The sequence below is a fragment of the Parambassis ranga genome, chromosome 9 (genome assembly GCF_900634625.1).
Source record: "Parambassis ranga chromosome 9, fParRan2.1, whole genome shotgun sequence".
In the NCBI taxonomy this organism is placed as follows: Eukaryota; Metazoa; Chordata; class Actinopteri; family Ambassidae; genus Parambassis; species Parambassis ranga.
Window position 1 is genome coordinate 16,620,066 of NC_041030.1, and position 27,310 is coordinate 16,647,375.

The 27,310-nt window shown below is 41.5% G+C and overlaps 1 protein-coding gene across 4 annotated transcripts; it reads right to left on the reverse strand.

Annotated features, from left to right (window-relative positions):
• Positions 1–230: 230 nt before the first annotated feature.
• Positions 231–27,108, reverse strand: LOC114441678 (calsenilin-like). Of its 4 annotated transcripts, XM_028414709.1 has the most exons (9): positions 26,979–27,108; positions 18,171–18,345; positions 10,280–10,282; positions 2,830–2,954; positions 2,656–2,725; positions 2,371–2,549; positions 2,007–2,111; positions 1,840–1,902; positions 231–1,217 (listed from the first exon to the last, which is right to left on the reverse strand). In XM_028414709.1, the coding sequence occupies exons 1-9, from the start codon at positions 26,982–26,984 to the stop codon at positions 1,170–1,172; spliced, it is 774 nt and encodes a 257-aa protein (XP_028270510.1). In that variant the 5' UTR covers positions 26,985–27,108; the 3' UTR covers positions 231–1,169. The 4 variants fall into 4 exon arrangements, with proteins under 4 accessions (XP_028270510.1, XP_028270511.1, XP_028270512.1 ...); XM_028414710.1 differs by lacking the exon at positions 10,280–10,282; XM_028414711.1 differs by lacking the exons at positions 10,280–10,282; positions 18,171–18,345; positions 26,979–27,108 and adding an exon at positions 8,530–9,876.
• Positions 27,109–27,310: the final 202 nt, after the last annotated feature.

The window sequence follows — 27,310 nt, forward strand, 5'->3', positions numbered from 1 at the left end:
TTTGATCCAATAATAGATGATGTAAGCTTTCTAAGAACAATACAGGACAGGGGGCAAGCCATGTAGCTGGAACTCTGGGTTATTAGCACAACACTGTCTAAGTGGATATGACAGTGGCCATGAGCAGCTAACATAAATAAAACCAGATCACATGGACCATGTAGGGGCTTTCAATGCAGAAGTGAATGTGATGCATTAACAAGGAGAAGTCATTGCTGTCAACAGCGTCTTTAATTAACTGACATCACAAAGGTCCTACTGTACTGTACATAATACTGTGGCACTCAGAGTCGGCATGCTCGCAGATACTGAAGAAACAAAGATAAAGCCTTATTTCAGCATTCAACAGTCTTAAAGTTTCTTCACAGTACTGTACATCCTCCAATCTGACCAGCTAACTCTTTAAAATAACAAAAAAAGAAATATTTGAATAATATTTAAAACATGAAGTCAAACTGAGTCAACACAGATGTTTCTTAAACAAATATTTAGCTCTGGTCCTATTCCATCACCCAGTGCAGCACAGATGAGACCAACACAATGCAGGATATATTAACTATTAACTATACATATATACATACATCACTGCCTTCCATCAGTGATGTATCCGGTGCAGATTATCTACAGAGCCTTCGATTCAGGCGCATATTATACACAGTCATAAAACTTTAGTGCAAGCTAAATTCCACATCACATATTTGATGACAAACATGCTCACGTCTCTTTTTTTATGTGTCACTGTGAATTTTTATTTGTTTTATTTTTTATCCGGTGAAGAAAAAGTCAGGTCTGTGTGTGTGTGTGTGTGTGTTAAAGCTAGAATCCTTGTGGGGTCAGGTCAGGGGGGCTCGGCCTCTTCATCATTCCTTGTGGGTTGCTGACCAGAGCACAAGAATCTATTCTGTCGTGTCACTTGTTGAGAGAACAGAACCTGTACCCAGGAAGCTCTTCTTCTATTTAACAGTCCTTTTAGTCCAGGAGCAGGTTCAAGATATCGCTAAAGGAGAGCGGCAAGGAATAGAAAAAATGTCTAGTGCTTGTATCTTTACAGTACCTACAGTATTTACCAGGATGTCCTACATTAGAACTGGAGGAATGGGTGAAGTGCTGTGATGACTGTGCTGTGTTGGAGTTGTGCTAATGCAGGAAAACAAGTGAGAGCTGATTCCTTATATCACATTTTCAAACAGCTGCATGGAGTTCATGATGTTCTCATCCTAAAAAAAGGAAAAAAACACACAATTATACATTTTATATGTATAATTTTTAGTTTTATGCAATTTAAAAATATATAAACTGCTTTTGGAGTGAAGAATGTTTGAACAGCTGCAGTAGAATTATTACCAAAAGTTGGAGTTTGAGGGACAAATGGAACTCACAGATCGATCTTTGTCAAAGTAAATAAATGACTGATCTTCTGCTAACCCTGTGCGTCAGAACTGCACTCATGTTTACAGAACAATCAAACACATGAGCAGGCTCACACAGTTTAATCTCAATGTCCTACAACGTCAGGAAGAACAGTGACCACCACAAAACAGCTGGTGGAGGATACCTGCAGCGTGGGAGTGAAACCATTACATCAAGGTTCAAAGGTCAAACATCATCCTCTGTATATCCATACAACCTTCCACTGGATGTCATAGGCTGTGTCCGAAATCACATTTGGACAGCACTAAGGCCCTATATAGGGTCATAGAAAGTGATTAGGGAGTGATTTCGGACACAGCCGTAGTCTGTGCCTAATTAACCAGGGACATCATGCTGCCACTGACCCTGACGTGTTGTACTCTTTGTGTGTTGATGAGTAACTGTGAACCATTAAAAAGTGTGTGTCACCTTCTGACAGGTCTCAATAAACTCTTCAATAGTCACTACACCGTCTCGGTTTTTGTCCATTTTCTGTAAGAAAGAAAAACAGAAAGGAGACAACAGTGAGAACATCTTCAGGGCGGAAAGTGAAAGAGTGAATCTGCATGATCTTTGTGTGTGTGTGCATTCATAACCTGGAAGAACTTGTCGACGTGTTCAGAGGGAGCATCATCCCGCACACAGGGGTAGGTGTACCGTCCCATCATGTCATAGATTGACTTCATGATCGCTAACATCTCCTAAAGAGAAGTGAAAAAAACATATATGCATTGTTTTTCACCCACTACATGTCACATGGAGCCAAGTTACACCCACAGTCCACCCCTCCTCCTATGCATGTGCATTGTATTTGGCCCATCAGGCAAAAACCAGACCATCTGTTGTTTCTTTAGTAGGTGAGAATCGATCAAATGTTCCATTTAAGGGCCCTTCTTTAGTGATTATGACCTCCCATGCCACATCCACACAGAGCCACTTAAGGTACAGAGGCACATTTACCTCTTTGGTGATGTAGCCATCCTTATTGATATCATAGAGGTTAAAGGCCCAGTTGAGCTTCTCTGTGACAGAACCTCTGAGCAGCACGGACAGCCCGATGACAAAATCTTCAAAGCGGATCGATCCGTTTCTGTCAATGTCAAACGCGTTGAACAGGAAGTGAGCGTAGGTGGTTGCATCTGTAGATGAAAGAGAAAGGAAAATTTTTAGTCTCTTCCCAGTTAAAAACACACACTTCTGCACGGTCAATGATGAGAAATAAAAAGAGTGGAGGGAACATCTAACCTCCTTGGGGAAAGAACTGAGAATAGATGGTCTTGAATGTCTCCTCATCAACCAGCCCACTGGGACACTCCTGTTTAAAAGAGGAAGGAAAAAATATTAGAATAATTTAGGTCTATATAAAGCATAGTAAGGCAGGAGAAGCAATTAATTTGCAGCAGCAGCAGCTAAACGTACGTTCTTGAATCCTCGATACAGAGACTGAAGCTCCTTCCTGGTGAACTTGGTCTGAGCCTGCAGCTGGTCCAGCCCCTCCGGCTGGTGGCGCACTGTGGACAGCTCCAAATCACTGTCACTGCTGTCTGTGGGAGAAAGAGACAGACGGAGACAGGGATGGATAGACAAACAGAGAGAGGGAAGAAGGGGAGCAGGAAAAAGAGAGGAGAAGTGATGCAGAGAGGGACAGAGGGAGGATGGGGCAGACATCGAGTGAGTGGATGCAGGTCAACATTCAGGGAGGGGTGGTGGTGGGTGTTCACACAATTAACCGGGAGGCATTTTTTTTTTTTACAGAGCAGGTGGGGAAGACGTGCGAGTTCAAGAGAGAGAATCAGCAAAATTACTGGAGGATAACAGGGGAGTGAAAAAAGGAGAGGAGGTACTTTCTTTACTGTGGAAATGTCACCAAAACTATTTGATGCGTTCAAAAAAATCCACCGCAGAAAATTTGAAAACGTCAATCAAAGACACAAATGAAGTGTTTTTTTTTGGTTACCAGTTCACACACACTAAGAGAAAGCACGAGAATAGAGAAGGAAAAGTGGAGGGAAGTTTTGTCCAAGTGTCGGCTGTTATATACTCACCATCTTTAGACAGAGAAAACAGAGGAGGAAGAGGAGGAAGAGGAGGAGGGGTGTCGACACCAAGATGGAATGAAAGAGTAAATGGAGAACAGTGAGAGAGTGACAGCAAGAGAAAGAAAAACAAAACAAAAAGAAAACAAGTCAGATCTGACACTGAGAGGTCTACGTGACGGACGCAGAGGAGATCATATTCTGATAAAAAACACCCAGCAGAGAGATTATATACTGTGAAACATAACACAGAGAGGGAGACGACCTTTGACCTCCTTCAACACACCCTAAAAGTAGGTGTGGTGCATGAAATAGATCATCATCATAAAAGAATCAGTCAGTTGAGACACATTTTTATTACATGGTCATGATTCTACATGCTAATTTAACAACCCGGCAGCACAACAACACATGCAAGAGGAGGTGTGAGCTGCCAACAATAAACACGTTAGAAGGCAAACGCCTCACATCTGCAACAAGCCTCTCTGTCTGTGTGTGTGTCCTCAGCCCAGCCAGCTGATTTTACATGCACTGAACCACACAACAGCATGAGAGCACAAAGCAACATGAACACACTCACTTTTATTGTAAATCAATCAGTGCTTATGTTTTCTGGAGACATGCTGGACTTTCTGGAGATTATACTTTTATCCCAACATGTAGCACCCTTTTTTTAAACAGTCTTTAAAATGTATTTTACCCCAGAACTACTTCTACTGAGAATCTTTGTCGATTGAATCAAACATCCTTAACAAGTATTAAGTGGATTAAATTCTCCTGGTCCATGTCACTCCTCCTCGCTCCCCCTCTCCCAGGTTGTCTCACCGGTCTCAGTGATGTCAATCAGGCCCAGCAGGTGCATCAGTTTGAGGAACATAATCACGAGGCAGACGATGCCGACCGTCTGGAGTCCCTCCGTCTCCCATCTCACACTCATCTTCTGCCCTTCCTCAATCTTTCCCTCCGTTTCTGCCCCTGTCTTCACATTACTGAACTCTTTATGCACGTCTGTCTCTGTTCTTCTCTGAGTCAGTGTCACACACTTTTTTCCCTGCCGATTCTGTCACTCTATTAATCTCGACCCTTTTAAATCGACTTTTTTTTTCTTGCACACTCGAACAGATCTTTCAGGATTTTTTCCACAACTAAGAGAAAGGTGTGAGACTTTGAGATCTGAAGTTGTTCAGATCATAGTGCTAAAAACATTAAAACAATAATCCAGGGGAAATCCAATAAAAGGTAATCTCACACTACAGGGTGGGTTCTGGAATTCCTGTGATAAATATTACTCCACTCGGTGACAAAATTAAAAAGCAAGATCCAGGAGGAGAAATGTGTCCCACATATCCATCACAGATCGAATGACTGATGCTTGGCTACTTCCTCCTCTTTATCCTCCCTCCATCTCACACCTTATTTTCTGCTAATTACCCTGTGACCTCCTGAGATACATTTCTAACATTTTCATCAAAATAACACACCAAAAAGACATCAAGGCACAGCTTTACATTTAGCAAGAGTAACTAAGATTTATTTTTATTTTAGCCAAATGTGACAAACTGCCTTTAAAGGAATCAAAGAGGGTAGTGCCAAAGGTCAACAGGTGTCCTGAATTCCATTTTCCCATTCAGCTCTGTGATCCACTTTCTAATTGTTACCGTGTCTCTCTGGGGGTCTGTAGCACAGATTTAATACCGCATTAACTCAGAGTCCTGTCACACACTCATGTAATAAAGCAAAGCTGTGAGAACACACTCCCTCTGGGCCTGTGACACTTCAGCTGATTTCATCACCTGCTTCCCTCTAGTGGAGACAGATGTAACTACAGGGGAAGAGATCTTCAATGTAAAGATGAAGACACAGTCCACCCTTGACCCAGAAAACCCAAATATCATGCACATGATGATTAAATGTTCTAAAAGCCATCCGGCAAACACTAAAATGAGCAAACAGATCACAGAAAAACAATCTCTCTTTAAAGTACGCTGACGTTTAAAATATCCTCCTAAATATGTGGAGTAAAAAACACCAGATATTGGTATCAGACAGCCTTAAAATAGGCTCATACTTCTATAAACACAAGGCTACCTCTGGCATCGATGGCAGCCAAAAATAGGATCGAGCTGCACCGAACCCAAAAATCGACACACGGATCAATGCAACTGATTAAAAGCCAGCTCAGTTTAGGATCAGATCACTTATCTAGATGTATTCATGTGTAGACAAACATACATTTGTAAATATATTTTATTCTCTTGTGAATAATTCAACTGTTTTCTTCACCTTTATAGATCTATGTTTAGTGCGCTGCATATGCTGCTGTAACAGTGAAATTTCCCAGCTTGGGATGATTAAAGTACTTCTACTCTATTTTATTCTGTTCTAAACACATTGAGTTCTGATGTGTGCTTTTATTTTGTAAGCGAAACAAAAAAAGTCAAAGGATCCTCAATGGTGCTGTTTTGTTGAGTGCTGATGACATAAATAATTCATCAAATAAGCTGTAGCTCATCTTACTAGCCTGCTGATTGATAGGGGACTTGTAATGCACTGTTGATGCTAAATGTGGGATATTATTTTTTAAATGATTCCATATGCATCAATCCATCCTCTTTATTCACTTCATCATAAATCTCTAACTCACAAATTAGAGGATAGAGCTGAACGTCGAGGCTTTCTGAAAACAGCACTAAGTAGAAATCAACTTTTCAATCAAACAAAGAGGAAATGAGGCAGGAAGAGGCTGACGAAATGGAACCAAAGCTGATAGTGGAATTATACAGAAAATTCAGTGGCAGTCCATCATTTCAGAAACATGGACTAAAGTTATATGTGATGGGATTTTCTTAAATTTTCAGTTTTTGAACCAAAAAACTGATACAAGCTTTAATTATCAAACACTGATCTTGATCAACTGCAAAAATATCTGGCAGATTTATTGATAAAGCTGAGGAGCCTAATTTATGAGCCTATTTAAAAATCTCCAGAAAGAGGGAAGTATCACAGCATCAAGGGCATCAGGATTCAAGTGTCCTTAGAGATAACTAGACTCTTACAGCTCAAAATACTTAAAAAGTGATATGTATTGACAAATAACCACAAAATCCAAATGTCAAATAAATAAATACATAAATAAAACCCAGAAGAGAATCAGATCACAGTGGAGGTAAATCAATATCTGGGGCAGGGCTGCTATTTAGAAGCAACTTCTATCAGAAAAGTCAATCAGCACCTGTGGATTCCAGCACTTCCTGTACGAGTGATCATGTATAAATGATCCTACAGTTAAACATGATGGAGGTCAGGAGAAGATGATACAGCAGCAGGTGAGATAATGACTCTGCAGCTGGTAAATTAGCCCCTCTGGGAGACGATGACACCAGTGATGAAGACGCACAATGGGAATTTTGGAGGCTACTGTGGGATGGCCAGTGTCCTTCAGTGTCCTGAAGGAGTACTCCAGCTCCATATTTAGGCGGTCTCAGAGAAAGCCTGTTCGATACTGCATGTATAATTGATGTGAAGTAATGCTAAACCAGGGTGTACGCCCAGCCACAGAGCGAGGAGGGACGAGGAAGAGGAGGAACTGAAGATTGGAGATTGAGAAGAGTGATAAATAATGAAAGGACATTAGGGGTGTTTTGTTGAATTTATTACTTATAATGCCGAGCCATATGAGAGGCACTAATATGCCGACTGGAGCCTTCCGGCTGTAATAGTCTTGGCACGCTGACGGCAGCGCACTCTGACTTGCTGGCCTTCAGCCCAAAAACTCTAATCAAAGGGAACTGCGTCATTCCAAGAGCGCTATCTGATGTCTCGTTCACAGTCCCAAATGTACGCACAGGCTGCCGAGCCATCCTGCCTTTATGGTATATCCTGTAGCAGGCACAATGAAACAACACACTAACCTTTATTCCCTCTGATGATGAAGCCATCACACAGAGAGTCCCAAAGAGGACAGATATTACTAAAGTAAGGCACAGATGAGGCCGGAAAATATGTATTTTAGGATGTGTGTGTTACCTTAGGAGGTAGAAAAGGAGGCAATTTATTCAGATCTATTAAATAAAATAATTTAGATATTATTTATGTCAAGCATTATTCATGGATATGCTCCAGCAGAATGGCTCCTCTCACGATGTTAAATAAATTAGATTATACTATTTGTATTCTTGCTGTTTTATTGTCATCTGCTACAGTTCTTTGTGTCTTTTAACCATAAGAAGCTAATCATTTAGCAGCTTCAGCTCTAGAATCTAAAATTATTAAAAAATATTTTTTTATACAGAATCTTTTTACAGTTCAGAACCATTAAATTTTAGAATCTCCGTATTCATCTATAGAGTCCTGCATGGCCAAGCTAGTCAATCAGAGTACATGGTATTTGATCAATTTTATCATTTTTTTTTTTATTTTAATTTGAATGTGGGATGGGATGGAGTGCAGTAAGTCAGACATACAACACGACAAACTGCAGTATTTTTATACAGTATTATTATTATAACACTGCAGATACTTTGTATATTTAATGTTTCCTTCTTCTAAACAAGCCGTTGAAAGCACAGAACACACACATCCAGCTGTGTTTACTTGGAGGTCAGCATGGACCAACAAGAATTTGTACTTGGCAGCATTTCATTAGTCCTGTGTATGTGTGTGTTTTCTTTAGTTTTTGGGTTTGCTTTGATTTTATTTCCAAATTTGGAAACACGGCGGCAACGAGTTAGAAAGTTATTAAGACATAAAGTCATGGTATTTAATAAATTTAACTTGCACACTCATAGTTCAGACTTTATATACAATCATTTAATAAAAGTTTTATAGGACACTGTTATGCATGAGTGTTTATGCATGTCGGTGCCAGCGGTTATAACTCATGCTGCTGGTGTATAATCATATAACAAACAACATAATAAAACACAGATCATAGATCTGTCTTTGTATTTTTTACAAATACAAACCCTATCTGTGTATTATTTAAATATGCTATGAGCTATTGATTAAATGGTGTTTAAAGGTGTGTAAAGTGCACCAGACGGCGCCTGTGAGTGAGCAGAGGGGGCCTCAGCCGGGCCCTTACCTTCAAACGAGGACATGGGCTCCAGGATGCCAAACTGCTTGAGGACTGCCATGAAAAGGATGATGACCACGCCAATGGCAAACACCTCCATGCCCTGGATGGCCTCCATGGCTTCAAAAAAAAAAAACAAGAGGAGCCCACTCAGGGCCAAGCCTGCACACAAAGGCCTGGCCCCCCGGTCACACTGGGGCTGTACTAGTCAACAAGTGTTTTCAACGGAGGTGCGCCAAGAAAGAAGGGGTTGGTCTGGCTGCTGGGCGGCTGCATGAGCTTTTCTTGTTTCCCCCCCAGGCCGAGGACGCTGCATGAGAACCAGGCTGGTGGGCTGGAGAGAGGCTGCTATAATGTCAACACTGATGCTGAAGTGGAAAATATGTGGACGCCGACATATATGGAAAACTTCCCTCTCTGGACCCATAAGGAACGATGGGGGCTGTGTCAGAAGCCATTTATCACAGCGCCTTAAAGGAGACGTTTAGAGTCACTTTCCAGACTTTTCTCCTTGCACGCACTCTCAGGTGTGCAAGACTGGCGAAGACACACGTTACTGCTCAGCCTCTTAATCCAAACAGCTGCTGTCCCTCCTCACGTCATAGTTCTCACTTACAAATCACATCTTCGTGTTTTTGAAAGTCGAACAAAGTTGCGTCCTTTTTCATGATTTTGCTCTGAGAACAGAACAACAAATTTCTAAGTCTTCTCATCTTCCATGGCATAAAATGTCTCGACAACATTAGTGGTCATTGATAAATCAGCCCATTTTACATGACAAATCTCAGATCAACTAAAACATCGTGCCAATACTTAAACTGTAAGCTGAGGAGCAGCATTCACTCCAACAGACCTCTCAGTCAAACGCAAGCACCCCTGCAACATGGAAACTGTCCTCTGTCCAAATCAGGCTTACTAAAGAGAATTTCAGTGTTTTTGTTGTTCTGTTCCTCTCACAGGAATCTATAATCCCCACGTCAGTCTTCAAAATTTCATCTGACTTCACACAGTTCAGTTCAGGCTCTATGTTGTCACCCAAATCCAGCTCCACATATGGAAGAGTACGGCTGGGAAAGATAGCGAAGCAGCAACGTCCAGTGAGGGAAATCATAAAAAAAAAAAAAAACACAGAGAGGGGCTGTGGGGAAGGAAACCTCCACCCACGGTCTCCTCTGCACGTACTTTTCCACCACTCCTCTCGCTCTCTGCAGCCTCCTCAGTCTATCAATCTTCCATCACTCTTTTCTTGTTGCAACTTTTCTCCTGTCAGTCAGAGATTTCTCCTGCTGAGGTGAGGTGCCCTTTTCCACCTTCCTTCCATCTTGTTCTTCTCGTGGTCTTGCATTCACTGCTCTCCTTCCTTTTTGTCCTCTGTCTATCTGACTCGCTTTTTTGCCCCGGAGCTTGCCCCCTCCTCCTGTTCCTCCTCCTCGTTCCTCCACCTCCTCTGTTATTCCATAACTTTGGCCAGCTGCAGATGATCTCTCCCCCTCTGTTGGGTTCTATCTTTTCTCTTCCAATGGTCCCACATTCACCCTTTTTCTTTACCTTTTACATGATTTGTCCATTGTTATGAGGTCTTTTTATATATTATGTAGCTTTTCTTTGTCCTTTTGTGCATGTTATGATTGTTTTGAAGTTTGTATTGAGCTCTTGAGATCTCCCCTCGAGGTTATTTTGCATCGTTTTAAAGTGGTTTGTTTCCTGATTTGTTTCATGTTGCATCACATGTTTACATCTTCTTGTAACAATTTATTACCATCTGAAGCAGAAATATTATACAGCTCAGTTCAGAACAATGTCCTGATTAATTCAACTTTGATACTACCGATCAAATTCCAGGTAGGACCTGCGCCCCCGCTTTTACAAGGCCAAATCTACAGCGTGCATCTTCATTAGCTGACACAATTTACAGACGAAGGGCGCAGTCAAATTACCGAACACACACTGGCACACACAGATCAAATAGCAGGGAAACGCCACTCCTAGTGGTAAACACTAATAGTTACAAATGCATTACTGAATTATCTAAATGGAATGTGTGTGTTTGCCAGAGATAACATCAGAACATATTATTAGTGTGTGAGCATGAGTGTGTGTTTAGCAGGTCAAAAGAGGCTAACTGATGACTCTGCACCTGCTAATGCATCAAGACAAGGTGTGTGTGTATGTGTGTGAGGATGTGTGTGTTAATGCATTGACTTGGTTGGCAATAGGAGACACAGATGGGAGGCCAGAGTGAGAGAGAAAGAGAGAGATCAATATCTTTGTGGTGAGGTGGTGAAGCTCCCCCTTTTCTTCCTCCACTTTGTGAGCTTTGCTAGAAAAATCGAGGGCAAGCATCAATAATATAAATCACAAATCTATCTCACCAGTCACGTCAGTTCATCTGTGGTGTAGTTTACGGTAGATGGATGACTGTGAAGGTCAAAGTTACATGTCAGTTACCACTTTGGAAGCCAGTGGGTTGTGTGGCACATGCAAACAAAAAAAGGCATTACACCACGCATTAGGAAATGGTGATTGATGTTTACGGCCTTTTTTTGACAAATTAGAGACAAGCATTACAATGCAGAGTTATCTATTCACTATGAACACAAAAAAACAACACAGGCTTCTTTCTCTTTGCCCCATGATGTCATCAATGAGGTTACTTTTTTTTAACTTCTAAGCAACTGTCTATGTGGAGTGAATGACGCTTAAATGCATCTCACTGGAAAAAGACCAAAACATGGCATCTTAACATGAAACCATTCTTCATCACTTCCAATCACAGCTGCAACCACCACAGAGACATTTGAGTGGATGTCTAATATTTTCCTGGAGATACAAAGACTAAAAAAGCATTTCACATTAATTTTCTTTAGTCACCAACTTGCAAGTTGCACTTTAACTTTGTTCTCCTGCATATTGATGCTGGTAATTTTGTCTGGTCTTCTGTGTGTGTGTGTTGCTCTGGCCAGGCCATTAGAACACTAACAGGTTTTTAAAAGGAAGGCATGGAGCTGCCTGCTGACACAACAGTCCAGTCAGTAAATAGGGAGAGAGGGCTCAGACTTTTTCCCCTCAGTCAGACACATCAGCAGAGACATTTAAAGTGCCTCTTGAATGCTGAGGAATTTTTCAAATCATGAGAAAATAAAGTACAATTCCCATGTAATATTTTAATACATAATTTAATCAGCTTCTATAAAATAAAAAAATGAATCTACTGATCTCAAATTGGCATGTCTTGTAACAGAAGATAGTGGCATGGGTTTTATTTAAAAAATTGTGATTTGTGTATTGTGTGAGTATTTAACTACAGCTTTGGAGTAAATAAATAAAAAATGAGCTGCAAGGTCAAATATTTGCAGGAGCAATCTCATCATAACTCAACAGACCAGATAGAGACCAAGCACAAACTACAAAGGTCCACTACAAAACTGAAAAGTAATGTTTGATTTTAAACAGCAGTCCATTTGTCACCAACATGTTAAAACTAAATAGAAAAAGAGTGCACAATATTGCTCTTGATATCAAAACATCTACTTTCCTATATCTGTATGCAAACAAAGCTATAACCTCTGAAATCATCAGAGAGTTAATCCTCAAAGTTATAAAGTTAGTAATAAAAAGTAATGATTTATATGATGGACAGATGGAGTGATGAGTGAATAAACAACAGTGAAAAGGAAGAGAGTAACACTGTGGAGGTGCATCCACGCGTGCCTACCTGAGCGATGGTACCTGGCTGCGCTGTGGCCACAGTGGGAGAGACAGCTGGGCCGAGAGAGGCGCCTCCTAGCCTCCACAGACAGAGCAGCCATCACAGCTCCCATAATGCCGCTGAACTACTACAACAACAACAACAACAAGGCTGGCTGACTGAGATACTTTGAGCACAACTGTAGATCCAAAGAGGATCAGCAGGACAGATTTTAAAGGACTAGATGCGAATGCTCAGACATGTAGATCAATGCTAACAGAATGCTTCAAATGGTTGAGCTGCTAAGTTTGACTGCGGGCACTAAAAATCTCAGCTCAGCCTGAAAGTCTGAGTCTGTCTGTAGAAAAGGCGACAGGTGAGAGAGAGTGTGTGTGTGTATGTGTGTGTGTGAGGGCACATTTAAAAATCTGTTTGAGTTTGTAACACCACGTCACTGCCAGCGAGATAAAAAAGAGGAAGGGATCAAAACGACACTGCAGCGTCTCTGACCTTTCACATCACACAAGGCACACCTCCACATTTCTTTTTTTCTGTCTGTCACAGTCTCTTCCTCTGCTCTGATCATTCACCATATGACTGTCACCTATATACACTCTGCCTGTAACACAAACTCCTACTCCTGTGTCCTTCATGAAACAACAATCCATTATCTTATTGCAGATTCATTATATCGCAGCATATGTGTTGTTATACACACATAAAATATGCATTTGTTGTTTGAGTTGTTTATGTATTCATGTATGCTGGATGCAATCTTCGTCTCTGCATTCCTTTAAAGACCCAGCCTCTCCCCCGTTTCCTGTCTTTATGCTAATATTAACCCACTGAGGGTGGGTTTATTAAGTGTATTATTTTCTTTGCATTGGCGGGTTACTCACATTGATGTAAAAAAACACTTTGTGGTCATAGTATACCTCTCACCATTGAAGGTCTTAAGAAATGTACGATTGATTTAATTTCCCACATATTCTGTGTGTTACCCTCTGCAACCAGCAAAAGGACTAAAGATAGAATAAAGAAAGTTACAAAACTATAAATGATATTGTTGTTGTAGAAGAAAAGCATTGAATTTGTGCAGTAATTCAAACATCCTGTTCCCCAGCAGCTATGTAATATCAGCTCTAACCACCAGAGGGTGCCGAAATCCTATAAGACAAACAGATCAGCTGCTCACCTCTATTCACAAAGATGATCACAGAGGAAAGAAATACATGAAACATGAGAAAACGGATCAAATATTTCTGGCTAGGATCAGATATGAGCTTACTCAGCTGCAAACCAGTAGATGGGAACTCTGTGGTTTGTCATATCATCAGTTTCAGTGTTTGGCTGATCAGGAACAACAACACACAAGATAGGAAAGGAACAAGCCACAAAGAAATCTAATAGGAGAAAGATTCACACCACAAGGGAAAATCTGTGCAGTGATTTCACACTCAGGTCAGAGGAGAGCTGAGCAGACCAACAATCAAGTCTGTTTAATGTCTGCGCCTTCGCTAACAGCCTGCTGAGGGACTGAAGATAAAAAACTTTTCTCCTCATTGCACCAAGTTTGCACTCAGTAATCAACACTCCAGACATTTAAACTTGCAGTATGAGCTTCTTCAACAGTGGTCGTGAGGGGGGAGGTGGCAGCTCTTCCACAATCTGCTATCTCTGCTTAATATGTTCCACCAAATCCAGTCTCACTTCCACATGCGATAATCTTCTTTTCATAAAACCACCTCAGCCTGACAGGTTCAAAGGCAGCCTTCTAATTACAAAAGAGACTTCTCATTCAAAGCTTATTTTATCTCCTCTCCTTCTGCCCTGGTTGTTTTTTATTTCTCTTTATCCACCACTAAAAATATATCTCTCTCTTTTTCCTCCCTCATTCCTGCAGAATGCAGAATTAGGTTTAGCTAATGAGACCTGAAGCTGCCTGAGAGTCTAAACCAAGCAGGAGGTAAGAGAAGCAGTTTTTCCTCTGCAGAGAACATCCATCATCAAGCCCTGACTCCTCCCTAAAGAGGACAGGTAAACAGTCTGAGGTGTCCTCACCTGTCTGTACAAACGTTAGGAAAAAAAACGATAAAAGACGATAAGAAAGGATGCAGAGGGACAGATATAGAGTGCTGATTCAGCAGGTGGTGGCTCGATGTGTGTTTGTTGGGTGGAAGGACACAGGAGGAGGACAGAGGATAGACTTACTGCCAATCAATGATGAACGGAAGGGACACACAGGCTAACTGAAGGACAAACTGGTGAAAAGATGAGCAGACTGAGGTAAAAATCTAAATTTAGAGAAAAAACAGGGCAGGTGAAAAGAAACTCTACCAACCGTTTACTTTAGCAATGCTCAGAAGTTTAAAAAAGTCATGACATATTTGTACCAACGTGTACAACAACAACTTCTCTTTCTCTGATTGGATCTGTTGTTTTAAGCAGCAGCAGAATAAAAAGGGAAAATACCTTTAACTAGTGACCCGGTGATGAAGCCAAAGAAGCAGCGCACCAGCTTGGAGATTTCCTTTTCACATTCTGTCATACATGCATTCATCCTCTAAACCTCCTGAGGCACCAAAAAGTGTAACAAAAGTCCTGCAAGTCAAAAATCCATCAAAACTCCACCATAAGTGGGAAGAAACACTTTAAAGACTTTAGAAAAGCTCCTTTCTGCCCAGATTATGTTGCCTGTTCCTCTCTTGATAACAATCGAACTCCTTTTCAAACTGGTGTCCCAGTTTGCTTACAGGTGATGCTCCCTCCCTCCTCCTCCTCCTCTTCTCTTCTCTACCCTTGTTGTCTTAGAGGAGGTGAATTGCCGGGTCCGTCCCGATGTTCCGGTCGTTGTCGTTTCGTATGACCGACCCTGACAAACCACAACACACAACACCGACAGCCACCATCACTGCTTCAGCACGCCGCTAAAGGCCGTAGCTATGCATGGACACACACTGAAAGTTCACCCCACTTTCTCACAGGAGACAAAAGTCATGCAAACACGAGCTGCCGAAGAAAGGAGCCAAATCTCACCGCTCTTCTTCGCCCCCTCCACTCTCTACTTCGTATTTCTTCCATAATCCGGCTCATGTTACACTTTTGATATTGCAGTCACTGATATCTCTCCTGTTCGTCTTTCACCTTCCTCACATATGAAATCACATATTTTTATAGTGAAGGAGCTAGTTGTAATTAAGAGATTAAACTCACTCAAACGTAATGGAGAGGGAAAGTCCTTCACTTATAACAAATGTGGGTTTAGTGAATCACATCACAGTTAAAAGCTGTAAATTACAAAAAAAAAACATTTAAATTACAGAAATGTAAATTAATACAAGCTTTTTTACAATCATTCTACTCTGTACATCAAGTGGAGGAAACCTGCAGAATATTTGTGTATTTGTCTATTTTTACATTGTCTTGATAGTTTAACTTTATTATATATAAATAATGCAATTCATATAGAAGCATCCGTCACACAAAGAGCAGACATGGACTATCTAAAGGTCCAAGAATGTTACAGTTAAATAGAAATAGTAATTATTACTGTTAGATGCACTGCAGGTTAGAATATTATCCATCTGCAGACACAGCTTCACCTCCCCCCTCTCTTCCTTCCTGTACCCTCACTACATTTAATCTCCACAGATCCTCAGTCTATCAGACTGGGTAGTTATCCTGCTCACCATGTTGACCTCTCCACACCTAAACTGGCTCTCCACCAGTATGCCCCCCACCCTCCACCCCTCCTCGTTCTGTGCAATACACCATCACTGTGCTGCTATTTTTAGCTACTGGCCATTACCGAGGTGAGGGCTTGCCCACAGGCAGTGCTGAATCTCTGCTCCCTCGGTACTCGGAGATGAAACAGATCCTCACAGCCCTAATTTTCTTTCTTTCTCTCTGATTGCTAGTTTGTTTTTTTTTTACTCACTGTAAAAAAAAACTTGAAGGATTTAGTAAATCTGTTAGGCTCTAATTATGTGTTAGTTTGCATCAGGTGGCTAAAAACAGCCTCATAAACCTATTAACAGTAACTTGGTCAAAGGCTTTTCTCACGTCCCGCACTTTCAGGGCAAAAATCTTATCCAAGACACTTGTAATAACACACTCATAAAATACCACAGCCTCCACATTGTCACTAATTTCAACAGTTGTCTACAGTTGTTGCCACTAGGGGCTGCAAGAGTGCAGAGTTTCTCAGTCAAGTGAGAAAGAAACACTACAGTAGAGTGCCTCTGCCTGAGCCAAGGAAGGAACAAGAGAGGAGACACCGGCCTGATGCACACTGTGTCTGTGTGTGTGTATGAGAGAGATAACGTCCTATATGTCCATGTGCAGCTCTCACGTTTCAGTGACCTGTTAGAGTACCATTACATGGTACATGAGGCTGAACTGACCGGTCACAACAACACACACTTCCTCATTTCATTTAATTAAAAGTCTGAGGGGTAATGGCTGCCGCCCAACAAAACAGGATTCCGGTTTAAATGAAATAAGGACAAGAAAAGAGAACGCAAAAACAAGGAAATGAAGAGGCAATAGAGGAGTGAGAAACTGAGGAGGGGAAAGGATGAAAACAAGTTAATGGGACAAGGAGTGGTAGGTGTTAAAAAATTAAAACACTGACTAGGCTGATGTTTAGAGAGTGTTCAAAATCCTACCAATGACAGCACCTTGCCCAATTAATGAACCATCATTCGACAAAGATTAAAGACAGGGCAAAAAAAGAGAAAGAAATAAGGAATAAGAGAATGTGTATTGGATGGTAAGGACAAGATGGAGATGAGGCAGTGGTGATGAAAACCAAGAGGCTGGACAAAGACGTACAGAAAAAGAGTAGGAGACAGGTATGATGCAGGGAGAAAACACAAGGAGCTGGAGGAAATATGAGGAAATAAGTAAGCAAACAGAAAAGTCAAAGATAAGATGAGAAGGAGAAGGAGAAAGGAAAAGAAGAAAGAGGAAGGGGGTACATACTCAGCCAAATCAGAAGTGAACAAACTAACAGGAAGGAAGGAGAGGGGAATGAAAGAGAAGAAAAATGGAGCCTCTTGGAAAAACTGACAAAATGGTGTTTTTTTTACCATACCTTCCAGACAAAAGAAAAACAAATCTAGTTCTGCCCTCGAGCCAAAAACATCAGCAAATATATATATATATTAAAGCAGTTGTTGGTAACTGTGACCGCAGGCGATTAAGCTACTGCTTTGCATGTCAGCATGTAACAACACTGCGACGCTCTCATTCAGAGACATTAGCCTCTCTCTGCCTGTGGGCAAGTGATTAATTGCGCATGATCACAGCTGGACCACTGGGTGGAGCACTAAGACTCCACATTTATGAACAAACCAGGACTGGGGTCCATTAAAGCAACACAGTGAATCCTAAAAGGCAAGAAGAACATGCAGAAACACCTAATTAGTCTCCTCATGTATCATAATTGAAAGGGATCATTTTTGTTATTTAATTTACAACAAATTCTCTCTTCTCCACTAAAACATCCATTCGCCTTCCACAGCCATGTTGTCTTCCATAGTACTGACATTAAATACCAGTAGGGAGCAAATTTGATTGGTAATTGATTAATACAAAATGATGCTATGATTCAAAGTGTCAAGTTTTATCTTCCACCATAACTGTGTGATTGTTTGTCAAAGGGAGATAAAAAGCAGATAAAAAAGAGGCACAGAGGAGGAGACAGGGTGTTCCAGAGTATTTTAGGTCTCTGTAGAGAATGTTAATTGCCAACCAGCACCTTTGATAGATGAGTGTACACAGCTAAAGATTCTCTGGATATTTCACCCTGAGGTCAACCGCTCGGAACAATGAGTCAGCCATGCCCACAAGGACCCCAGAAGGTCATGAAAGGTCAATCCAGTCAATTCAATAATCAATTCAAATACTGTTACAGACACCCGCTGTGCATTCACCACATTGTCAGAGCCTCTGCTCTCACCTTTATCCTGTGGCTGTGTGCTGGCGATGATCCATTTGACCAGGCAGCACTTCATAAGAGCTTTCCGAGAGAACCGAGGCTTCTGCCACTTCCCAGAATCCTTCACTCTGCCTGGCGCAGGCTCCACGCCATTGGCATCTCCCAGCAGGCTGCCATCGACCACCTTGCCATCCGCCTGAAGGGAGAGGAGGGAGAAGGAGAGATAGACAGAGAGAGAGAGAGAGAATAGGTCAATATGGAAATGAAACAATTTAAATTAAGCAGGAGATTATGAGTGTGCCTAGAAAATGTGATTAGCCTCTGATCTGACAGGGTTTCAGGAACACTGTGGAGAGGTTCAGAAAGAGTTGAAGTAACTTTGTTTTTAGTAGTTCACTTGTTTGATTATCCTAGCAGGCAGCTAGGCTGTCGTACTGAGATGTCAATGCAGCTCATCCACGGGATGTTTAAGGGGAAAGAGGCTGCAGTTGTCGTCAACCCTCAAAGGCCCCCCCTACAGCCCTGCTAGAAAACACTTAATTTCACACTCAGCACTGCACTTCCTTGAATCACCTCCGGAGTTTGAAGATCTGTCTCAGTTGTAAATTCAATCAAAACATGTGCCACACACAAGTGCCACAAGCCAGCACGGCGGTTGTTGCACAAACCATATGGTCCTGAAAATGTTTAAATGAAGATGGATTGCACCAATCTGCCTGCTCACAACAATCCACTGACAGTAAGTGGAAGAACGTGAGTGAAATATGGTCAGTAAAAAGGTCCCACTAAGAATTTATGTTAAAGTACATTAACACCTTCACTTTAATTGGACATCATATAAAACGTCTGCCTATCCAGCTCCAACGTGACTCTTACTGTGTATGTATCCCTCTCTCTGTCTCATTCATATTCAGCATTTATCCTCCTTTCATCAGTGGAGATAAAGTTTTTTTTTGCTCCAATATATTTTCAATTTCTTTCCTTCGTATCTTGCAGTCCTTTCAGTTTCTTATCCAGCAAACACTGATTTGATCTGATGTGATGTAATTTATAGCTATCGTCTTTTCTTAAATTCTCCAGAAGCTCCATTACGCTGCTCCTGCTGGGTGTATGCAAAACACACACACACACATACACATGAATGGGGAGAAAGATGAAAGAGGTGAAGACTGAACAAACAGTAGCTCTGTTTACTCTGTGGGGAGGAGAGGAAAGGAAGGGATGACAGAGGGAGGAGAGAGGGGGAAATGGAGCGGAGGGAAACGCACATAAACACATAAACAGGGAATTTTAAATGTCTATTTAATCCCATGGGAGTCTGACCGTGTAAATCCCTTACACTTTAAGGTTGTGTGAGAGAGAGAAAGAAAAGGGAAAACAGAGAGAGAGAGAGAGAGAGAGAGCAAAAAGAAAATGATCTGAGGAGAACAAGGTCTGCTCCTGTTCCTGGAAGAACTGAAGTCAATTAGCATAATGAATCGTGGCTTATCTGAGAAGAAGAGCAAAGGACGGCCAGAGGACGGGAGGATGGAGGAAGGGAAGACAGAGGAGGTGAAGATATGAAAGCACTTTGGTGGAGAATACATTTTGAAGGCTATTTCTGTGCATCTTCCACATGAACAGATGGATAACAGAGCAAAGAGGAGAGGAGAGGGCAGCGAAGGAGGAAGACTACGAGGAAAGAAACGTGCAAAGAACTGCTGCATAGATACTCACACAGTCCAACTCAGTAAGTTAAAGCATGTGGAAATGGAAAGAAATGATATTCACAATAGCTGTTTACACAGGTATCAACAGTGGCACCACAGAGAGGAGCAGTAAATGAGCTCAGCAGTGACTCCCGTCTATGGAGAAATAAATGAGAAAAGAATTGTTCTCGAAGCTTTTCAGTGGAAGTCGCAAACTGGACAGAGCGGGCCTCGAGACAAACAGATGCAGACAGACGCGCCGTAAACAACAGAAAACTGAGTGCTACATTAGTTGTTTATTCATGGGCAGCCGGACAAGGCATACTCACACAATCATCGCTCACACACACACATTTTCAGAGACTATCTTCTGTTCTGTTACGCTCCAGCTAGCTTTGTCCCGGGGCAGCACTTCCCTCTTTAATGTCTGTACAACACACACACACACTCATCCTATAAGGCAGAGCATACAACGCTCAAAGCAAACATAAGGCAGCGACGCAGTGCACATCGCTATGCTCTGACGTAAATTATTAAATATCTGTCTCTGTGTTGTTGGTTCAGTGAATGTTGGTTTACATGAAGCGTAAACTCTGGCCTTATTACACGTTGTCACTTCAGTGTGGCCCTACACAGCAGGGATGTGCATTACTCCGAGACAAAATGTGGTACATCTACAAGAAAAAGATAAACATGGCAACCCAAGGCCGGCAGGAAGTGCTGAATGAGATCAAACATCTCATTCTTTGCTAAAATAAAGCTCAAATACCATAAGTTCAACACACCCTCAGATCAGACCGAAATTCAATATTTACTGTGGGGAAACAATGACATTGCTGTGGAAGCTGCACAGTAAGTCAGAGCCGGAGGAAAAACGGCACTGAGTTCCTTTTGCATCTTTGTCTTATCAGATATATTAATCGCTTTTTTATTTTTTAGACTGTTTTAAATGAATTTGGTCATTAAAGTAGCACAAGCTGTAAACACATCACTGATATAATGGAGAGTGTGCTGTGTGGTGTCATCAAACATTGTTTTCTGCCCACTTTATGGATTTAAATTCCACAGCATGTGGGAGAACACCAAACCATGCTGCCCGACGCGCTGCAGCTTCATATTTTTTGAATCACCTGCAAGTTGATGATGAAGGTCCACTTATTTCTTTCCTTAGCCCCAACACATGCCTATTTAACAACATGAAAAACACATTGAGTCCAATAATTAGCCTCCACTGCACTTTGTTTACCTGGTAGTTGCTAAGTCTGCTACTTTAGTCAAAATGCTGCAGTTGTAGCTTCACGAGATTCAGGAAAAGAAACAAAGCAGTAAAGTCGTAGATTTACAGAGTTGGGGATAATCCTCTGTTAACATAATATCCTCTGTTAATATGAACACACTGATTAGTGCAGCTTTAATAAGGTGCAGCAATTCTTTTGGATTTGTTTTGTGTAAACCATATGTTTCTCAATTTTCATATCGTTCTACAAAAAGAATATAAGCTTGAAGGATTGTGTTTTTTCTTGAAAAAGGTTTTTAACCTTTGAAGTTTACAATTTTTAAAAAATATAGCAGCAAAATTATATATACCAATAAAACACATGCATTTCAGAGACAATAAATAATGAGAGAAATGGAGAAGCTCATATATATTAAGAAAAGGGTGATGTGACTGAGAGAGAGTCTAATCTTGTAATGTTGCATTAGAAGATGGGAGTTTCCATTAATAAGTAATAAATGATTAAGCAGGCCACAGCTGAGATACAGCATGTCTCTCTCTCTCATGTCCCAGTCCACATGTTCTGACTTTTCTTAGCATGACTCAAATTCTGCCAGCAGAGGTGCATTGGTTCTGCATGGCTGCTTCTTCGAGGTCAAAATGAATTTAAATCAAGACTTAGATAGAAAGTCCTTACTATTCTGTGACTGTGTCACAGCATCATACTTCAGTGTATGTTATAAACAAGTCAGTTAGTTTGATTATGCATCCTTGTGGGGACATACAGAGACCTCACAGATGCTGCATCCACAACACATCTATATGTTAGCATAAAAAGAGACGCACACAGCGCACAGACTATAAATACACCAAGACCCCAATGCAACACACATCTCCCATTACATCTGTTGTACATACAACATCCACCCACACACTCAGGCTGCAGCTCAGCCCTGTATACACAGGTTCAAACAACTCAGGAACACAAACCCAACAAACCTGAGTCCTTTACTGAAACCCCAGCCCAGAGCAGTGACCGTCCAGACTGTGATCAGTGAGGAGGATTGACACAGTCCATGTGGGCTTCATTCTCAGCCTTGGAGGTGTGGAGTGTTCCTACATTACTTTTCTAATTCAATATCTATTGTTTTAATATTCCATCACAAAACTTGGTTGAGCTCTAATTGATCCACAAGGCTACATTTCCAACACTTAACCTGATTTTTACCTGCCAATAAAGGAGCGTACACACACATGCACACAATGGAAAGCAACTCATTATAGAATATTTACTGTTCTCTTCACCCAGGGTGTCTGCACAAATCTGCCCTCAATCACTCCAAAGTCACCTTCTCATTCCTTGCAATTTATTCCACAGTCAATCACTTCTTTTGCGTATCTCTCCTCCCACCTGCACACCTCACCCCATTCTCTCACCATAATAGCACCTGTCACCAGGCCGCTCTCCAGGTAAAGCAGAAATACCAACTGAGATCTAAAGAGGAGGGAGGCAGACTGAGAGTCTGCAAGTGCGTGTGTGCATGCATACGGAGAGAAAAGAGAGGAGCAGGCAGGAGGAGGAGGAGGAGTGTGGTGACACGGACTGACAGCACAAAGGGAGAAGTACGGTAAATACTGGATAAAACCCTCGCCTACCCTCGGATAAATCCCTGCCATGCCAGTGTGAAGCAGAGTGAAAGCGACACACAGATTCATGGGGAGTAAGCTCATCCAGCACAGTGTGTTGACAAACAGAGATAACCCGAAGTCACGAAATGATTGGCAGCGAAAAACTGAAAAGGCTGCGTGTCTCTTTAAAAAGCTGCCATAAAGGGAAATCCCCATAAACAACGAGATGATTTCCTCTGTCTGAAAAAAAGATTTGTACAAACAGGCGGTAAAGGGTTTGCTTTCATGCACAGAGACACACAGACACGCTTTATTGTACTGAGAGATTGAAGTCATAGTCTGCACTAAAATTCAAACGGTCTCCTGAGAGTCCTCCAGCCTAATGAAGAGGAAGTGGTATGGCTGATCGTAAACACAATCCATATTTTGTCACTCTGTGCTTTGCTGCTAAATGCCCCATTGTGTTGTCTATGTCTGTCTTCAGTGTGCTGCTAACAGAAAGTAAAACAGCAGCACTGTGGTGATAAACAAATCTATTTAAATGAAACACATTCATAGAGATGAACAGAACTGCTGTCAGTTATTTTTGGCGTGTTTTTATGAACAACTGTATGAATTGTGTTTTAAGGTTATGTTGATTTACATTGATGTGGTTGAAGGAATTGTGCTAATAGCTACAGTGGTGATAAAATGTCTAGCATGTCCTCGTGACTACCAGAACAACACTGCTGGTTCCAATGGCTCGATTCCAGACCTACTGAAATACAACTGTTAAAATTTCATGTCTACATAAATAATGTTCAATTCAGAAGGTAAATCTGTAACTGTTATGTAAAAAAAAAACAAACAAACAGTTTGAGTCAACCCTCACAGATGCTTGACGGCAGCAACAGACCAAGAGAAAGAGAGTTTTGGAAATGAGCCATTTGTTGTTTACAGCTTGTTGCATAAGTCACATAAAGAACTTTAACCTCGCAGTAAATATATAGTTATAAAACAAGGGCAAAAGTATCTCTATATATGTGCAGTCAGCTGCATCATGAAGAAAACATGCGAGCAAGATGATGGTCCAGACCTGATACTATTTGTGTCCTGACTACTTGAGCCTCTCAGTATGGCTGTCAGTGCGAATCAGTGTGTCTGTGGGAGGATGGCACATCCATATGGACTGCATGCTGTGTGTGTGTGTGTGTGACGGAGAAAGCGAGAGAATATTATACTGATGTGTGAGCCTTCATGTGGAGAAAGAATTAATACTCTGGGGAGAGTGAACAATAGAGGAGCCATGTTTCAATTATTAGCTCCTCCTCTCCTCTCTCTAACACACACACAATTTCATGCCAAGCACATCAGATCACCTCAGTCTGGTCATTCGACTTTGTATAGACCAGTAAGAATATTGACAGGCAATAAAGATACCATGTACGAACATGGTCAGTGATGTGTAGCATCACTGCATTTTTTATTCTTATGGGTCGACACCACGTCTTGTTACAGTGCCATGAAGTTGCCACTGTGTGGGTCTTTATGGTTTATTATGCTGATGAAAAAATACATTCTCCATTTAGACCGGTTGAAAAACTAATATACTACAATATAAATGGCCAGTTTATAGGTCAGATATTGCACCTAGAAAATGTGGAAAAAAAATCAAGATTTCAGTACAAAAACTTTACAAACTTCTCTTTGTGCTGTACTGCGACAAAAAGCTCTACCCTGTGTTTGGTGCTGAAGTCCAGACCAGAAGTGTGCAGTGCCTATTCCTATTCCCGCTTTAAAGTATACTGTTACCAGACCTGTTCAATTATTTAATGCGTCTAACTCCACCAATCACTTCACCTATTGAACAGGTGGGTCCCTCAGACACATTATCAGGTGCAGCACAATGCGCCCTTTGTGATGTGTGTGTGTGTGTGTGTTGCCGTCACTCTGTCTGGTGTAGTGTCACTGATCTGTGCAGGGTGACTGTGTGTGTGATGCTCTGATTGACATGCTGATCTGTGGAAACCTGCAACATTAGACTGATCCTTTTAAAGGAAAAGTCCAACATAAAATGCTTGTAATGTGATCTTAATCTTCTGCACAGCGGTGAGAGGGATCTTTAAAGAGTAACCACAAGCTGATTTTTTCCATCCACCAAACAGTCTTCAATTACTCTGGCATGTATTTAGGTAATGAACAGAACTAAGTTCATTATAATGAAGAAAAATTACACTTAAATCTAACACCTTTTGGTTTATTGTAGTGTACGTATAATTTGTTGACAATAAAACATTAATTATTGTATAATGCAAGTAGAGGTAGGGTAACTAGATAAATACATTTTAGTTATTTATCCAAAAGAAAGATGCAAAGTGATGATAATACTCGTACATCATGTCAGAAAATGTCATTCTGCTTTTCTCTTTCTGACAGGTGCTCTGCCCGATGTGCCTGAAAATGACTCAGAATAAGAGAACTGCAAATCCTATTGATCATTCAGTCATTCTTCAGCAAAACATTAAAATGAGGTGAGTCACAAACTAAAACATCAGGCAGCCAGATGCTTCACAGCATGATTAAATCAAACACCTGCATGTCAATACTCAGAGGGAGAGAAAGGAAAATAAAAAAAAACACATGCTGCAGCAGTTGGCTTTTGACAGCTACCAAAAATCACACCACAAATGTTGGCTTGTAGACGGAAGAACACAGACACTGATTTCCTACTTGTCCAACAGCCATACAGTCATTATAATTATAGATGCCACTGTTGATATTAAAAGTGTCTTCTCTAGACAACAGCAACAGCGAAAAAGTTCCAGCTCTTTCCAGACTGACAAATGTTACACACAAGCTCGATGTGACAGAAATTTCATCATTTGAGGGGGGTGGAGAGGCGGACACACACACCTGCTGCATATGAATCAGAAAACCACAAAACCACACAGCACTACTGCTCCGAAGACAGGGTGAAGTGAAGAGGTCTGCTGCAGCCTCATCTAAAGCACAGATTATATAAACACAGACTCCAGGCAGACTTCAAAATAGTATGATCGAGTCAGGTCAATGTTGTGTGACACTAAACTGTACATTTTCATGTTTGTTTATTTAATTTAAAGTAAAAGTAAAACGATTTTTGCCATTACTCGACATTTAAATGATATAAAAAATAAAAACAATCATCTAAAGTCACGAACCATGGTGAAAAAACAACACACACACAAGAAAAATGCATCTGTGCATACACAAACAGGCCACAGCTCTGATTCTGCTGGTGTGACCGATTTACTGACTGACTGATTGACTGACTGAGTGATTGATGATGAGCCTCATCAATCACAGTGAAGCTCTGCCTCATCCTTCTGATTTGTACTCCAACCTCTAACAACAGGATTCTCACCACTGCTCTCTGTTCTTGCAGATGTTAAATGATTGTGTGCGTCCAGGAGTGAGTGTGCAGGAAGAGAAGAAGCACACACGCTGCGACTTCTCAGTGAATAATGGGTAACTATAAGCCAAAAGGAGCTGCAGTCCTTCCTAAAAAGGACTTTAACAGTAACAGGTTGTTCTTGTTTTCCAGCTCAGCATGAGAAACATTCATATAGAGGGAAAGTCGCCCAGAAACAGATCATCCAGGTGTTGGAAGTCACTTTAGGGAGAATGAGCTTTCACTTTTTTAGCCTATTACCTCGGATTTAGACTCAGGGGCTGCTTGTTGAGGGTTAATCTACTAAATGGACTCATCAGCCAGCAGCAGAAACACACACGGGGGAAGAATTACAAACACAATCTCGCTCCTCTTACTAGAATTGAGGATTTGTCACAAACTGTGTGGATTTTAAGCCACAGATTTGAAGTCACGCGTGAATCACTGGAGAATCTCTCTCCGTTTCACACACACACTATTAAAAAAAAATCCCACACACGCTAAAAACTGACGTACAGTACAAGGAGAGGGTGGAAAGTCGCGGTGGAAGACGTGATGACAAGTGACACTTGCTGTCTGCAGGATTTCTGCTGCGCGCTAACAGCGAAGCGTCTCCAGCACAGGCTGCTTCCAGCAGGGCTGCAATTACATAACTTCACTCAGAAACTCAGCTTTCGGCAAAGTGGAAGCAAATGAGCCGCTGAGGTTCGTGGAGAAATGAAAAAAAATGAAGATAAAAATAGCAATTAAGCCAACAAGTAGCCCGGTGAGCAGACTCAGCCTGTTAATTTAACTTGCGCGCGTTTTCGCTTTTGCCACCTCCAAAACCTCCTCATATCAATAAATATCCCATCGAACAGGAAATGATCAGTAAATGCGCGTCCTACCTGCATGTTTTCATGTGTTGTAACGCCGACAGTGATGGCTGATTTGTGCCGAGTGTGTCCTCCTCTCTGCGCGGACCCTCAACCTCCGACTGCCGCTGCAATGGATGCGAAGGAATGCACACACACATCCAGGCGCACACACACACACATCCAGGCGCACACATACACACATCCAGGCGCACACACGAAGACACGCGGAGGGGGAGGAGGATAGAGAGAGGGGTGGAAACAAGTGAACGTTCATATTTTACAGATTAATGCGTGAACACCTGGACAGATGTTATTCTGGAATATTAGAGTGAAGAGTTTTACACATGCAGACTATTTGGACA